General features: G+C 33.2%; 4 protein-coding genes across 4 annotated transcripts; 1 reads left to right on the top strand and 3 right to left on the bottom strand.

Moving 5' to 3' along the window:
• Positions 1-119: 119 nt before the first annotated feature.
• Positions 120-653, bottom strand: LOC112775275 (agamous-like MADS-box protein AGL61). Its single transcript, XM_025818817.3, has one exon. The coding sequence runs from the start codon at positions 651-653 to the stop codon at positions 120-122; it is 534 nt and encodes a 177-aa protein (XP_025674602.1).
• Positions 654-5130: 4477 nt separating this feature from the next.
• Positions 5131-7984, top strand: LOC112779247 (amino acid permease 6-like). The gene is made up of 5 exons (XM_025823495.3): positions 5131-5324; positions 6212-6445; positions 6526-6619; positions 6725-6939; positions 7023-7984. Exons 1-5 carry the CDS (start codon positions 5225-5227, stop codon positions 7805-7807), a joined length of 1428 nt encoding a protein of 475 aa, XP_025679280.1. The 5' UTR covers positions 5131-5224; the 3' UTR covers positions 7808-7984.
• Positions 7985-8201: 217 nt separating this feature from the next.
• Positions 8202-10267, bottom strand: LOC112779248 (uncharacterized; the record flags this gene model as incomplete). The annotated part of the gene is made up of 4 exons (XM_025823496.3): positions 8202-8568; positions 8792-8899; positions 9368-9597; positions 10024-10267. Coding segments are annotated over 4 exons (705 nt in total), but the record flags the coding sequence as incomplete, so codon positions are not given.
• Positions 10268-15424: 5157 nt separating this feature from the next.
• LOC140182440 (uncharacterized) lies at positions 15425-16153 on the bottom strand. The gene has a single exon (XM_072228648.1). It carries the CDS (start codon positions 16151-16153, stop codon positions 15425-15427), a length of 729 nt encoding a protein of 242 aa, XP_072084749.1.

Below are 16153 nucleotides of genomic sequence, written 5' to 3'. Positions count from 1 at the left end.
ATAACATTTGAACCAAATTGAAACATTAAACACAAAAAAAGAACACTGAATTAAATTTGTGCAAGCAGTAATAAGATAAAACTTCATGATGAAAATCAAAACAGGGTTGATGAATTATTCTATAACATTCCATGCATCATCATGATTTCAGCAGCCCTTTGAAGAAGCCTACTCCTCAATTCATAAATGGCTACCAAAAACTGCTCCAACTGCTCAACACTCATCTCATGAATCTCTTCATTCCACCATTCTCCTCTCCCCCAAACCTTAGCAAAACCTTCAACATCAGCCTTGTTCTTCTTTTCCAACTCCAACGCCTTCATCGCCTCTTCGTATTTTCTGTTATGCTCTTCGCATGACACCGGCTTCTTCCTTTGGGAGGACTTTATTGGCTCAAAATCTGGCGATCCTTTCAGGTACCGCTCCACCACGGCCTCCGTGCTGGGTTCTCCGAAGCAGAACAACTTGTCGGCCGGCGAGAACACTATAATGCCAACATGAGCATTGCATAATATGCATAGCTCACTGGCTTTCTTGAACATCCCGGCTCGCCGCTTTGAGAAGGTGACTTGCTTGTTTGCTTCTTTCTCAAGCTTCTTGATCTCAATCCTCTTCCTCCCTGTTGTTTTCTTTTTCTGCTTCAACATCTCCATGCAAATAGAAAACTACTATGCCTTGCTTAACAAAATTGTGGTTCCGATGTTATATTATATCATCTATTTATAGGAAGATTAATTCATGTTTTGACTAATGACTTATCCTTCAATCTAGTGAAATCCTACAAATTTGTCCTATTTAAGATTCTAAATCAATTAAGCATGATCCTTTATCAATAAAATATATATATATTTCCAAGTGTATGTAATTTTGAATTTGAAAAAAAGGTAAGAAAATGGAAACAAATTTTGATTGCAATAGACGGCCGAAAAATTAATGTTTTGACATTTTCTTAACAGTGTATACCGAAAGTGAAGGACAATTAATTTCATGATTTGGTAGAAAATTACACATTTACACTTATACAATGTATAATAATGTCCTAATTACTGTGGAAATAGATTCTAAAATGCAACTCTTTCTCCATTAAAAACGGGGTTATCAATTATCTCATATAGATCATTCTCACCTATTCATGAAAAATTTTGAAAAAATAAATATAGTTTGATATAGAATCAATTAATAGGACTCCTATAATCACATTAGATTGGGACTATTATATATAATTCATTATCTATTATTGTGGTCGTCAAGATGGGAGAAATCTTAACCACATAAAATTATGTATTTATTCTTCATTTTTTTTTTCTTATCAAATAATACAAAGAAGTCTTGGGTAATATTTACTATGAGAAATAATGAAATATCATTTACATAGTAGAGATAAGAATAGAAATTTGAATCCAATTATTGACAACCGTGTATTTTATATCATAAGTCAAAGCTTGAGCTTGTTGATTTTTTTCCCTAGAAATTACCATAAATAGATAAATTGTGAAATGCGTTGAGGACCATATGAATGATATATGTTTTTTTAACAAAAATGCTATTCGTATACTAAAATTAGTCACTAAAATCAGCTATTAATGTATTTATGTATAATACATGTATGATTTAATTTATTTTTAATATGTATTTGTATTTCAACATATATTTTATATTAGTAATTGACTTTGATGGTTGATTTTAATGTACACATAATATAGTCGTTTTTTTAAACAGGTTTGGCTAGTATTAATGTGGAAATGTTAGTTCAGAGAGAGGAAAGATTCAAGAACAGAGGAAAGTTTACAGAAGAAAGGCCTAGGTCAAAAGCAAGTTACTTCTGACTAAGCAAGAAAATGAGACTTACAAGAGCAAAAACTCAAAATTCTAATTACTCTATCTACTATATATACTTCCTTAGCTAAATCTGCTAACTAACCGTTCACCACTATTAACAGTTGTATAACAAACTTTTTCAAACTGCAAAGTATGTAACTAACTTGCTAATTAATCTGACTCCTCATGTGATAATTAACTTTTTTTTCCCTTCTTTTTGGTAATATTCAATACACTTGAAAAAAATAAGCATGAATTTTGACTTTGATATTTGGTATGAATATATGATCTCTTTTGGGTTTTAAGATAATATTTTTGAAGGAGATGATTGAAATTTTAAATCTACTTGGTAGTGAGAATTAAATAATAAATTAAAAAAAATGGGGAAACAAGTTTTGAGAATGAAAATGGTTATTATAGAAAGGAGATCATATTTTTCTAACTATTTATTGTTTTAGTCTCTGGCTTCCATGATTCCACATGGTATATATCATCAATAATCATCATATATTGATATATAACCTCTATGTATGTTATTCAATAACCTGTTTTCAGCAGATCAAGGACTATTGGTTTTCTCATTTTGCTCAATTAGAGACTTCAATAAGAATTATAAGAGAGAGAGATTGAGATTTGGAACGTGTGAATATCATAGTAGAAAGTAGAAACATGGTTTTATTACATATATATATATATATATATATATATATATATATATAACCAAATTAATTATCACGGTTGTAATAAACACAAGGTGACTCTAAATTGGGCATGCAGCGGGTGTTTTTCATGAGCAAAAGGTGATATGTGTATGAATGTTAGTGTTATTTGTATGTGGACTTCAAGTTTATACTTTGTTTATTGAGGTTTGTGGTGTTTCTGGTGTGTTTGACAAAAACTTGTAATTAGTTTTGGATTTGTATTTTTTAAAGTTTGAATTTTACTTTAGAAAGTAAAGTATGATCTTCTATTCTTGAATAGTTTCTCTTTTATATTTATTCTTGGTCTCACCTATGAAATCAATGGTGAGATATCACACTTTATTCTCTAAAGTGAAATTCAAACTTTAGAGAATCCAAATCCGTTTGTTTTGATTCTTGATAGTACTGTCCAAAGAAACTAACTACGAATCAAAAATATTTTTCTCGATTTGGGTCGAAACTATAACACAAATTATCTTAAAAAAATATTATTGTCCATCTTAAAGTGTTTAACCTTTTTCGTAAATTAAGTTCACAACAAGAAAGTGATAAAATATTTAATCTTAATAAATGGTTGTATGAAAATCCTATATGGCTATCTCCATTATATTGTTGGCATAAGAGCAACTCCAATAATTTTTTTTTTTTATATCAATTCTGACATTTATAGTAATTAAATTGATGATTTAAAATTAAAACTTGCATCGATGCAATATTTAAAATAAAATTGGTATTAATAAAAAGAGACGGTATTATTTTAAAAAAATAATTAAATATTGCTACTTATATAATTTATTAAATAAAATAATTAAAAATAATATAAATTTTAAATTAAATTGAGACCAAACATTTGAGTGATAAATAATCTTATTGAATTTTAAATTAAGTTTTACCACAAATGTTTATAGTATTTTATGGGATCCAAAATAAAATTAAACTAAAAATAAATATTGGAGATGCTTTAATAATCACCGTTCAAAAATAACATAAAATTAGATTTAGTGTCGCACAATACATGAAAAACTAATATTATAAATCTTTTGTAATAATATTTTAGATAATTAAAATATTATATGAGTTTTTGTTTTATAATTAATTATAAAATAATTTATATAAATCTTAAATAAAAAGTTATATCAGAATAAAATAATAATTATAATAAAAATTAATTTAGCAATTTATATTTTATATATTGAAGTATTTGCTCCTTTTGATTTTGTAAATTATATTTTTCTGCATAAATCACATGAAGAGGTAATACTTGTGTTGTTACAGGATCATAATTAAAAATCAATAAATAAAGTTCATCATATCCAATGTTTATTAGATTTTTTTTTAGTATTGTTATATTTGATTATTTTGTATATATAGCACTAAAGAAACTTATAATATAAATATGAATACTGATATTATTCTGAGGGTTGGTTAAAATTATATTATTTTTTTGGCCTGAATATGAGGTTTAGATTTTTTCTGAGTAGCGTTCGATTTATGTTGGTGTCGAGGTGCCGTTGTCTGAGTTTCTTGTGAAGTGGTGGGGTGGTACCTGTAAGAGACTCCAATGTTTAAGTTAGCAAAAATTTAAACAAATTTTTAGTAGATTGGGTTCTAAACATACCTGAGAAATATCAGTATATTTATAGTAGAATAGATAACCACCTTTTAGTGTAATTCCACTTTTAATGGTGGATAACCGTTTTCTTTTTTTAAAGAAGTTGTTGAGATATCCTTTTTAAATAAATGAGAGATATCTTAAAAGTTAGTTACTTATTTAGTTTAGATAAATAGAGTTAAAATGTTGTTGTGATGTCCGACCTATATAGGTTGGATAGGTGTAGTGAAAGCGGGATCTCTTTGTTGGATCTTTATTTATTTTGGGCCTGACTTTTGTTTTTGGGTCAGAATATGAATATATATATATATATATGATGCTTTACGGTATAATTTTGATATTCTTGTGTCAAGGTTAAAAATAGTTAAAAAGATTTTTGACAATCCGTGAAAAATTATGAGATTGTTTAGTAATAGTAGTAAGAGTGTTGTTATATATATATATATAATTGAAAATTATTATTATTATTATTATTATTATTATTATTATTATTATTATTATTATTACAATTTTAATATGTATATTAATTATATTTAGCCGTTAATTTATAATTAAAATACTTAATGATATATTGTAAACTCAATTAATTAAGGGTAAGAAAAAAATATATATATATATAAGAGAATTTTTTTTAATAATTGTTACTTATTTAAATAGGTGATATAATTCAATGACAAATTTTTTTTTAAATTTTGATATAATAAAACTAGAGTGATGAAATCCTGATTAATGCTAGTCAAATGACAAATAGTTGAAAGTCAATCTATTTAAAGATGTTTTACAGCAACATTCATCGGCAATTAATAAAATTGACATTTTTGTAGAAAGCGTTGAACAAATGGAATCCTAACACTACTGATTAGTTATTAACATGTATTTTTAAAACTCATATTAGTATCATGGCAGAACATATATCAATAACATATTGGTTGGCATTAATACCAAACAAAATAACATATTGGTTGGCGTTATTACCAAAAATGGCAATATGCTGATAAGAACACAGGCAACATGCTATATAAGTCATGAGCCATGAGCCATGAAGGTTGCAGAAGAATTGATTGGTTCAAAGATTAACGAGAGAGGCAGGTGAATGGCGATGCAGGGCAATACAAGCCCTTGCATCGAAGAAGTAGCAAAAGATGGGTATGACTCTAATAAATTTGATGACGATGGTCATCCAAAACGAAAAGGTAATATTTTCAATGGAATTGTGCTTCAAACTGCATGCACCCATAGGTAGCATTTGTTTTGAGATACTGAGACAGAGATTGAGAAGCCATCATATCCAATTTTCGGGCATTAAAATACGTTTCAGACGCGGATGATTTTCATAAGAGATTCCTAACATATCATAAGATTCCCTCTCTTAAAAATCTGCACTTGTGAATTTTGTTATCTATCCAATCCCTATATGGGAATGGGACTTCCATTATTCTTTTATTCTGGCTGATTGAACTTCAATTACTTTTTTGGTCTCTAAGAGAAAGACGGTTCTATTTCTATTCTATTAGTATTAGTTTAGTATTAGATTAGTATTAGTTAGTGATTTCGGCTCATTGACTCGATTTATGATACTATCGGAGTGAAACAAGTAGATCTAAAGAAGAACAGGGGTTAGATTCCATTAGTAACAAGTAAATCCTTTAGTAAATGTATGTTAAAAAGTCTGAGATAGTATTATGTTTGCTGGTTTAGAGATTGGTACTAAAATTTCTGTCTTTGACTCCAAAATTTCAGTATTTCAGTACCTCCAAAAAGTAGGGACACAGGAAACTAAAATTTTTAGAGATAGAGACTGAAACTTTAATAACATTTTATACCTAAAATACCCTTATTTCAATTAATTAATTCAAATTTTACTCTTTGTGCAAATTAAATTAGAGTTTCATTCTTGTTTCAATTTATGTCTCCCATTTTGCACCAAACAGAATACTAAAATTTATTTCAATCTCTGTCTCTTAGTCTCTATCTTTCAATCTCAGTTTTTCCGTCTCTGTCTCTCCACCAAACGCTACTATAAAGTTGCCAAATTTTATATGATGACTAAATGAAGTTGCCAAATTTTATGGTGATGAAGGAACATGGGTAACTGCGAGTGGACATATTTTGACGGCTGTTATAGGCTCAGGGGTGCTATCTCTTGCATGGGCCATTGCCCAGTTGGGTTGGATTGCAGGACCCATTGTCCTCATGCTCTTCTCAGTCATCACTCTCTACACTTCTTTTCTCCTCACCGATTGTTATAGGTCCCCTGACCCTGTTCATGGAACCAGGAACCGCACCTATAGGAACATGGTCAAGAATATTCTAGGTAACTGCAAAGTTCTCATTTAAGACATGTATTAAGATAAGATGTGTGATTATTGAATCCTAGTGTTTGTTTGTTTCCAGGAGGAACTCAACACCATTATTGTGGATTGGCTCAATACATAAATCTGATTGGAGCAAGCATTGGATATACTATCACTGCAGCCATTAGTATGGTGTAAGAACATTAAAAGCTCCCCATAGATCCTTTTTCCTTTGCCAATTTAGTTATTGTTTCTTGGAGATTAATTAAAATTGTTATTCCTTATTTCTTGGTAATCAGGGCCATACAAAGATCCAATTGTTATCACAAAAATGGGCATGATGCAGTGTGTACTATGCCAAATTACCCTTATATGATCATGTTTGGGATCATAGAGATTATCTTAAGCCAAATCCCAGACTTCCATGAACTTTCATGGCTCTCTGCTCTTGCTGCTATCATGTCTTTTGGTTATGCTACCATAGGGATTGGTCTCTCCATAGCCAAAGTTGCAGGTTCAGCATTGCCTTTACTAATTAACACATATTTCTTAGTATTTTATGAATGATGGATGTTTGTATTGTTTTGGAGGGTATAGGGGGAAGCCATGCCAGAACAAGCCTTACCGGGGTTACCATTGGAGTGGATGTGACAAGCAGCGAGAAGCTATGGAATACTTTTACAGCTTTGGGAAACATTGCTTTTGCATATAGCTTCAGTTCTGTCATTGTTGAGATACAGGATACATTGAAATCGGGTAAACCGGAGAACCGAGTGATGAAGGTGGCTGCTTCTACATCAGTGGCAGTCACCACTGTGTTCTATATGCTATGTGGTATGATAGGCTATGCAGCGTTTGGGAACGATGCACCTGGAAACTTCTTAACAGGATTTGGTTTCTATGAGCCATTTTGGCTTATTGACATTGGTAACATTTTCATCGTCGTTCATCTCGTCGGCGCCTACCAGGTGTACACACAGCCCGTGTTTTTGCTGGTGGAAAATTGGTGCAAGGAGCGTTGGCCTGAAAGCAGCTTCATGGCAAAAGAGCATCACATAAAGATTCCATTGGTTGGAACCTATAGAATGAATCCATTCAGGCTAATATGGAGGACATTGTATGTGATATTGTCAGCAGTGATTGCTATATTACTTCCTTTCTTCAACAGCATTGTTGGTTTGCTTGGAGCTCTTGCATTCTGGCCATTGACAGTGTACTTTCCAACAAAGATGTACATGGTACAATCTAAAGTGCCAAAGTTCTCTATGAGATGGACAGGGTTGAAGTTGCTAAGTGTGTTCTGCTTGCTGATTTCAATTGTTGCTGCAGCTGGATCAATTGAAGGAATTATTAAAGAACTTAAAGTTTACAAGCCATTCTAGTCTTAATCTCCCACTTGTTTCTCAACAGGATAGATTTGGCAACCTTTTGATGGAGTTCATTTATTTATTTATTTATGGTAGCTATTTTGTTGATGAAAACATGTGTAATTTGACTCTTGGGATTCTTCAATCTTTTTAAGTTACAATAAATGGATATTCTTTTGGAGGATTTTGCAATTCATCATTCCATGTTATGGACTTATGGTGTGAACTGTGATTCTGTGAAGCTACCTCCTATTTATTAATAGGATCCTCTTAAGAGCACTATTCATATGCTTGTCCAAAAAGTAATGTTGAGAGAAATTCCTGCTTAAGACACCATATTATATCCCTAGAAATTAGTCAACCCTTCATTGTTTGTCAGGTTCCGGACATTTCAAGGAAAATTAAAGAATTTTTAGCAATGCTTCACCTGATGAGCTTTCATTTAAATTTCAAATTTACATATCATATATTATTCATATATGCAAAAAGAAAAATGTAACTGTAAAAAATGGAGTCAGCGATTAATGCACAATACACAAGTAACAAGTTCCAGGGTGATATTTTACAAAGAAACTAATCGGCAAAGGCTAAAGTACACAGAAACTTGATATCTGTAACGAGATTCCTAACCTAAATATGTGAAATGCTGCTTTTTATTTTAGCTGAGGTGCTATCTGAGATATCCTTTCATCTTCTAAGAGTGCATAAGGATCCACATACTGGGGAGGTGATAGTGACATCTTGCTTGCATCATGGACAAAAGTTGGTCCAAAATACTGCAAAACAGTACACACCAAACCATCAAATCCTACTCTCTAAGATTATATGCATCAGCATTCAATATTACAAAATTATAGGTTAGTGTAAGACCAACATGTCATAACTAACCAGTCAATGGCTGAAAGAAAAATCATAATGGCCAAGATAATATATGCATTAATTAACATGCAAATAGCTGCATAAAAGAGTCATGCAGAAGTTGAAAGGAAAAGATCTTACCAAGTAAAGAGCTGAAAAAAATGCAACAGTTATGAGGATCAACGGTCCAAATCCCAAGAAAAATGTTCCTCCAAGTGACAGCAGAAGTTTAGCGCGAGGGACCAATCCCTGAAATGGTTAATACATAAGTCATTACTATATTTCAGCACAGAAAATGGCATCACAACTGTATATAAGAATCTAAGCTCACTAATGTCACTCATACATGAAACTGGACCTATTTCTATTCTAGATGACATTTGCAAGATGAAAGAGTGTGAAATTGATTCGGGTATGATGTTGAAACTGCAGCCTTGTTGCCATGTTAAAGTTATAAACGAGTTTCTGTATTCCTCTTCCCCTATTCATAATTTGTTCTCTTGTTTCTTCTTACTCATTAAAAACGTTCCAACAAAAAAATTGAAATACTATTTTCTTTAAAATATGAGACACCCTTGGTGCAGTGCAAACAATGGAACACATGACCGACAAATATAAACTAATTACTGGCAAACAATGAAATCATTGCAGCAAAATCTCAGATATATATATTTAATATGGTATTGAAGAATCGATAAATGTTAACAATGAATCAACCTCAAGACCTTCACTGTTCAACGCCATGGATCGCTCCCTCTGATTTTCCAGACTCCTCTCTACATCGGTTGAGACAACATTTCTCCTCGGGAGGCCTCTATCTTGTTCATTCACAACCACCTCTTCGTCAACTCCAGAGTTGCCCTGCTTGTAATCCTCAAGCAATGATGTAGGAGTCATGCCCCTCCTCTTCAATTCCTTCATAAACAACGATTCCGGAGGTTCTTCTCCTGAAAATTCAGTATCAATAGCAGCATTAGCCATCAAAAGGTGAAGTTAAAAAATTGAACTCCGAGCTGAAACACTACTACACAATAATATCTACTTGTAATGCCAAAACATAATGATACACAAGTTTTTCATGCTAACGAACACGTGAAATTCCAAACAACATGGGCCTAGATGTTTCATCTTGAGATAATAGCATTCAAATCAAGCTGAGAAAACATACTCAATATCACAAGTACTCATCACTAAACAGCGGTCCCAGCAAAATTTTACATTCTCTGCTATTTCTAATTTATTAATAACAGTCCTTGCCACGTATATAAACTAAGAAAACTGAAAATTGAATAGCAAAAATCCATTGGAAAAATCCAATAATACAATCCTGATTAACATCAAATTACATCAATGATTAAAAAAAAAAGACTTGCCATTGTTTTGGTTCTCGCTGCCTTGCGCTGCACAACAGACCCTGTTCAAGGTGGAAGGCTTAGAACCGGTGAAAGTTTTCAACTTTAGGATCCGTTTGGGGAAATAAGGGTATTGGGTGTTCCATGTGGATTTTCCTGGAGAATTGGATTGAGAAAGTGAAAATTGGGAGAGGGTGGGTCTCAGTGTTGGGAATAAGACACAATTCCCCCTTGAGAAAACACCTTTGACAGAGAAATAAAATAGACACAATCACAACACAAGAATTTAACGTGGAAACTCCAATTACCGGAGAAAAAACCACGGCCGTTGTCAAATGACAACCAGAGAATATCACTATGTGAAAATTGTTACAACACATAGACTTCTTTCTCTCACCGGCACCCCAGTACACCCACACTCTTTCAAAGCAAATATCTAACTACACCTCACAACACTCTCTAATCAAAGAGTACAGAGGAAAAGAAAAATCAGATACAAGCTTAAAGTGTTTCTGACTGGTGCAAAAACAAATGAAGAACTTAGCCTCATATTTATAGCCTAGGCCACCCACTCCATTTGCTATCCTAAGCAATGTAGGACTAATTCAACCAAATCCTAACAATCTCCACCTTGATTGAAATAGTCACACATCTTCAGCTTCCATTGTCAACACCGACAATTCTTTGCTGCCATTGTCTATACCGACAATCATAGTTCAGAGAACTATCATACTCCACCATGAAAGTATACTCACTTGGAATTAGACCACTCCAAGCATTTCGCCTTGGTACAGATCGAAACCTTGCTGAAAATTCATGGTGCAACTTCCAAATTGGCTTTTCCTGGAAGTTCTTCAGCCATCGACCTAACTCCGCCACACACCTTGCATCTCAACGCCAACCAATGCCCGTGTGCAATTGTGGACCCGATTGCCACAACTTATCCTTATCCATGGCAGTGCGGTAATACCATGAGGATACTTCTTGTCTTCTAGAGAACATCATCTTCTCTCATAGAGAGAGCAACCAGAGATCTTCTCCTTCAACGCCTTGTGCAAACCTGATTGTATCAACACATCCTTGACTTGTATTTGCCACAAGCCAAAATTGATTCTTCCATCAAAATTTTCTATTTCAAGCTTCACAGCACTTGAATATCCTGACATTGTTGCAACCGTATACTGGAATAGTATAACTCAACTGTAGACCGTGCACTAGGAAGGGTCCCCAGGAAAGAGAGGTGGGTCACAATGGACACACTTAAATACCAAGTCTTTCCTTAGCCAGAACCTTTTCCAAACTGCACTCTCACAGAGTCACACTGCCTTCCAGCAACAACAACAGCAACCAAAGATCAACCTCAAGCCACAGGACAAAATTCTTTTCTGATGTGGAAGGTCAGACTAGGCTGCAACCACAGAGCATACTAAGAATAAATCCCACCGAACCGAAGCTCTGATACCACTTGTTGGGAATAAGACACAATTCCCCCTTGAGAAAACACCTTTGACAGAGAAATAAAATAGACACAATCACAACACAAGAATTTAACGTGGAAACTCCAATTACCGGAGAAAAAACCACGGCCGTTGTCAAATGACAACCAGAGAATATCACTATGTGAAAATTGTTACAACACATAGACTTCTTTCTCTCACCGGCACCCCAGTACACCCACACTCTTTCAAAGCAAATATCTAACTACACCTCACAACACTCTCTAATCAAAGAGTACAGAGGAAAAGAAAAATCAGATACAAGCTTAAAGTGTTTCTGACTGGTGCAAAAACAAATGAAGAACTTAGCCTCATATTTATAGCCTAGGCCACCCACTCCATTTGCTATCCTAAGCAATGTAGGACTAATTCAACCAAATCCTAACACTCAGAATCTGCAAGGAAGCCATAACCAACACAGGAACTTCTTTAAGAGAGAGATTTCATCAGGACCCAAATGGGAAAAAACAGGTTTTGATGGGTGGCAGAGAGAAAAAGAAGCTTCTTTCTAGAGGGAACAAGCAAGTGGAGCAGAAGAAAATGGAGTGTAACGGAGAAGCGTATGTTAGCGCCAAATAGCCAGTGAAAGCTAATGTGCGCCCAGGAGGGGTTAGTCTGCTTTTGTGGCTAGAATCTACAAGTCGTGGATGTTTTGCTCTTAAATGCTCACATTTTAGAATGCGGCCAAAACAAAACAAAACAAAACATGCCAAATAAATAAATAATGGTTTTTTGTAAACAATTTTGGATTGGTTTTTACTCTTTTTTGGGTCCATTCATTCATGTGAGTACACACACTCCAATCATTCTGTTGCTTCCACGAAAATCTTGGGAAACACATGATGTTATCTGTTATAGAGCTAAAAAAAAATGTAATTTCTTGGATAAATTAATTGAGTGAATACCCTACCTTTATAATTATCTCGAAAGGACAACAAAGTTCTTAAAAAAAAAATACCCAATTCGGTTTTGATTTTTTTTTTGGGACTGATTAGTATCTGTGCAAAAAAAAATAACATTGACTTTTTTTTTGCACAGAGACCTTATTGTCCTTTCAAAATAATTGTCAGAGATTGAATTAAATTTTTTTTTCAAGAATCTCGTTTTGTCAGAAATTATTTTAGATTTTTCTCTAAATTAATTTGATTAGTTTTACAGACCTTTCTTTTGGCTTTATTAGCAAATTAATTTGATTAGCTTTAGAGACCTTTATACTGGCTCCATTAGCTAATGGCAAATTAATTTTATTAGTTTTAGAGACCTTTATATTTATTGCCTTCGGCTTTGTTAACCCCTTTTTTTTAAATATTATTTGTATATCAAAATTAATCACTAAAATTAATTACTAATATATTTGTGTATAAATTTATATATAATTTAATTTATTTTTAATATATATTTTATTCTAACATATTTTTTATACTGACAATTGATTTTAGTGATTAATTTTAATGTATACATCACATAATGTTTTTTTTTTTTCTTTTACTCTCTCTTCCCACAGCAAAAATAAACAAATAAGCTATGAAAGGAAAGAGCCTTGTGCCCAGAAGGCTTTAGCTTTAGATTAGATTTGCTTGTACGCTGAAAAGCTTGTTATAGACGTATTCTATTGTTGCTCAAGGCAAGTAAAGCAACTAAGAATTAAGAATCAATTTGATTTAGTTGAGTAGTAACTTCATGTATTTATTTAAATCGAAAATTTGAATTTATTTTATGTATATAGTCATTTACCTGTGAATTTTTAATAAATATTATATTTAATTAATTCTTAATTCATCAAATTTAGAAATACTATCGAAAAAAACCTATAGTTAAAGATAGATTTTAGAATTGAGTTAATTTTAATTTTATAGGTATAAATCTAATTAAAACTCCTAATAAATAGGATAGAATAAGATTTAGATTTTATTCTGATCTTATTTGGTAATTTAATTTTGTTTTTTAAATTCAATCCTACTCTATTACAAGTTAGGGATGTACATGGACCGGGTGAAGCCGGGTTTGATGTGACACAGACTCGACCCAAAATATACACCGGGTCTATTTATTAGACCCGAACCCGACCCTAGACCCGATAAAACCAATACACTTTCGGGCCACAATTATACCAGGTAAAAACCGGGCCGTTAACATTACATTACGTTGATACCTTCTTGTAAGCTAGTATGTAAGAATATCCAAATTTCCAAGACTCCAACCATTATTTAACATGGTAAAATTCACTTAGAAAAATATAACAAGAACCAACCCTTCTTTAAAATTAAAGCATAACCACAATCAATACTAAAGCAAAACCACAATCAATACTAATATTGTCTAATAATACCAAATATTTAAATCAATACAAATAACACAATATTATGCATTAGTCTAAAGTCTTATGTATTCTAACTATAAAACCTTAACTTATAGTTTTATAATGACTAATAACACAAAATATTAAGGTTTACAATACTTAAATTCCACATAAGAATAGTCATGATCCATCACTAATAACACAAAATATTAATTGTGTATGATGACCGGGCCACCGGGCCGACTTCGGGTGGCCCGAGCTATGGCCCGGACCTGACCCGAAATAATGACCGGGTCTATTTTTGAGACCCTTACCCGACCCTAAACCCGATGAAATCACATCAAATTAGCCCCTAAAGTGTTCGGGACCGGGCCGGGCCTTCGGGCCGGGCCGGGTCTGTGCACCCCTATTGCAAGTTTAGAATTTCTCAACTTTAAGTCTTTAGTCCGGTCTGTATCTTAAAATTCTACGACTCATAATAAATAATTTTTTTAATCAAATACAATATTTAATCATTCCATAGTTCATAAACATACTAATAAAATAAAAAACAGAAAATATAAAATTAGATCCATATTAAAATAAAAAACAACAAAATCATAATAAAATCTATGTTAACATTACAAAAGACAGAGAATATAAGTTCCATTTCTATCAACTTTATTATATATGTATAATAAATTTTAACTACATATTATAATATATGAGGAGTGCGGGTAAGTTGGGTAGAGTTAGGTCTAAATTCCTGTCAATTCTATCTGTGACTCAATCCATTCTATTCTCAACTCGATCTTCGATGGACCTACTCGAATAGGTTAGATCAGATTAGATACTTGGATATAGGTTTTTTTTTTTTTTTTTGGGTATTGTATAGGGTTAATATTGACTTAACTCACAAAATGTGAGCTGGGACATACATTTTTTTTTTTTTGTGATTATATGTTTGACAATTGACATACACATTTAAGAAAGACATGTAATAAAGTATTAAACTGGTGGATTTTTTTTTTTTTTGGTCATGGGCTAAGTCCAAAAACCCTACCCAAACCCCAACCCAACCTGCCCACCCAATTCCCAAATTCACCCTCTCCCTTACGGGAGTTATGCTGTGAGCCACCGAAGACTTCCTTCCATGGCCTCCATGAGAAGATTATGGCTATCCACTCCGGTATGCTCCAAGATTTGGAATTAAGTTACGAATCTGTTGTTGAGGTCCGAATCAGGTCTCTCTGCTGGCTTCACTTCAGAATAAAGCTCCACCGCAAAGGTTAAGGATACCTCCTTTAGGTTGATGCCATGCTTGACAGCCCAGATGAGGATATTGGTGCTTCTCTCCGAAGAATGCCTACAACGATACGTGGTAGTTCAGTACACCATCTCTGACCCAATTGATTTTTAATTGCTAAATTTGCTATGGTATGAACTAATTGGTTCCCTTCTCTTGGAATCCAGGTGAATCCGCATTTGTTAAAATTTTTCTGCAGTTCAAAAATATCTTGCAAAATTGGATCAATCTCTTGAAGGCTACTTTTTGATTTAATTGCTTGCACCAAAGGTAAACAGTCAGATTCAATTAGTATCATATCTAGCTATAAATTTTTTGCCAAAATTAAAGCTTTTCTTGTAGCTAATGCTTCTGCTGGGATATAGCTTTGATTCTATCTGTGTACCCAACAAGAAATTTTTCAAAGTTGTCTCTTGCAGCTATTGCCGTTGCTCCATCGCCAGAGACTTCCTGAAAGGCTGCATCAACGTTCAGTTTCAGCCAATTTCTTGGCGGGGGTCTCCAGGTAGCTCGCTTTGCTTTTTTTCTTTTATTCTCTGATTGCTTCTGAATTGATAGATCAATAGTTGCTCTGTATTGATTTTCTGCTATTCTAGCCTTGATAATAGCCTCCATAGGATTGATCTCCTTACTGTTGAATATGGCTTGGTTCCTGGTTTTCCATATCTCCCATATTAGAAAAATCATTTTCCCTATCCTTTCCTCTTTGTCAGTTCTTCCTTCCTCCTTAATTCTTCTAATTTTCTGTAAAAGCCATTCTCCAAAGCTTGTGATGTGATCCTGAGAGGGACAATATTGGCATTGGCTACCAAACCAAGCTGCTCTCGTCCATGAACATAGTAACAATGTATGCTCGATAGTCTCAGGTTCCATGAAACAAATCTGACACATAGGGGAGTTGACCATTCTTCTTTTAAACAACCTCTCATTAACCGGCACTATATTATGCGCTGCTCTCCAAATGAAGCTTTTAATCTTTTGGGGAGTTTGGACATTCCATATCTCCTTCCATAATTCTTCCAAATTCCTACTTGATGAAGATTCTTCCAATCTGTTACCTTGGCTTTCCAT

This window comes from Arachis hypogaea, chromosome 19 (assembly GCF_003086295.3).
Source record: "Arachis hypogaea cultivar Tifrunner chromosome 19, arahy.Tifrunner.gnm2.J5K5, whole genome shotgun sequence".
Lineage (NCBI taxonomy): Eukaryota > Viridiplantae > Streptophyta > Magnoliopsida > Fabales > Fabaceae > Arachis > Arachis hypogaea.
Note: the sequence above shows the minus strand (reverse complement) of the source record. Positions and strands in the feature narration are given on the sequence as shown.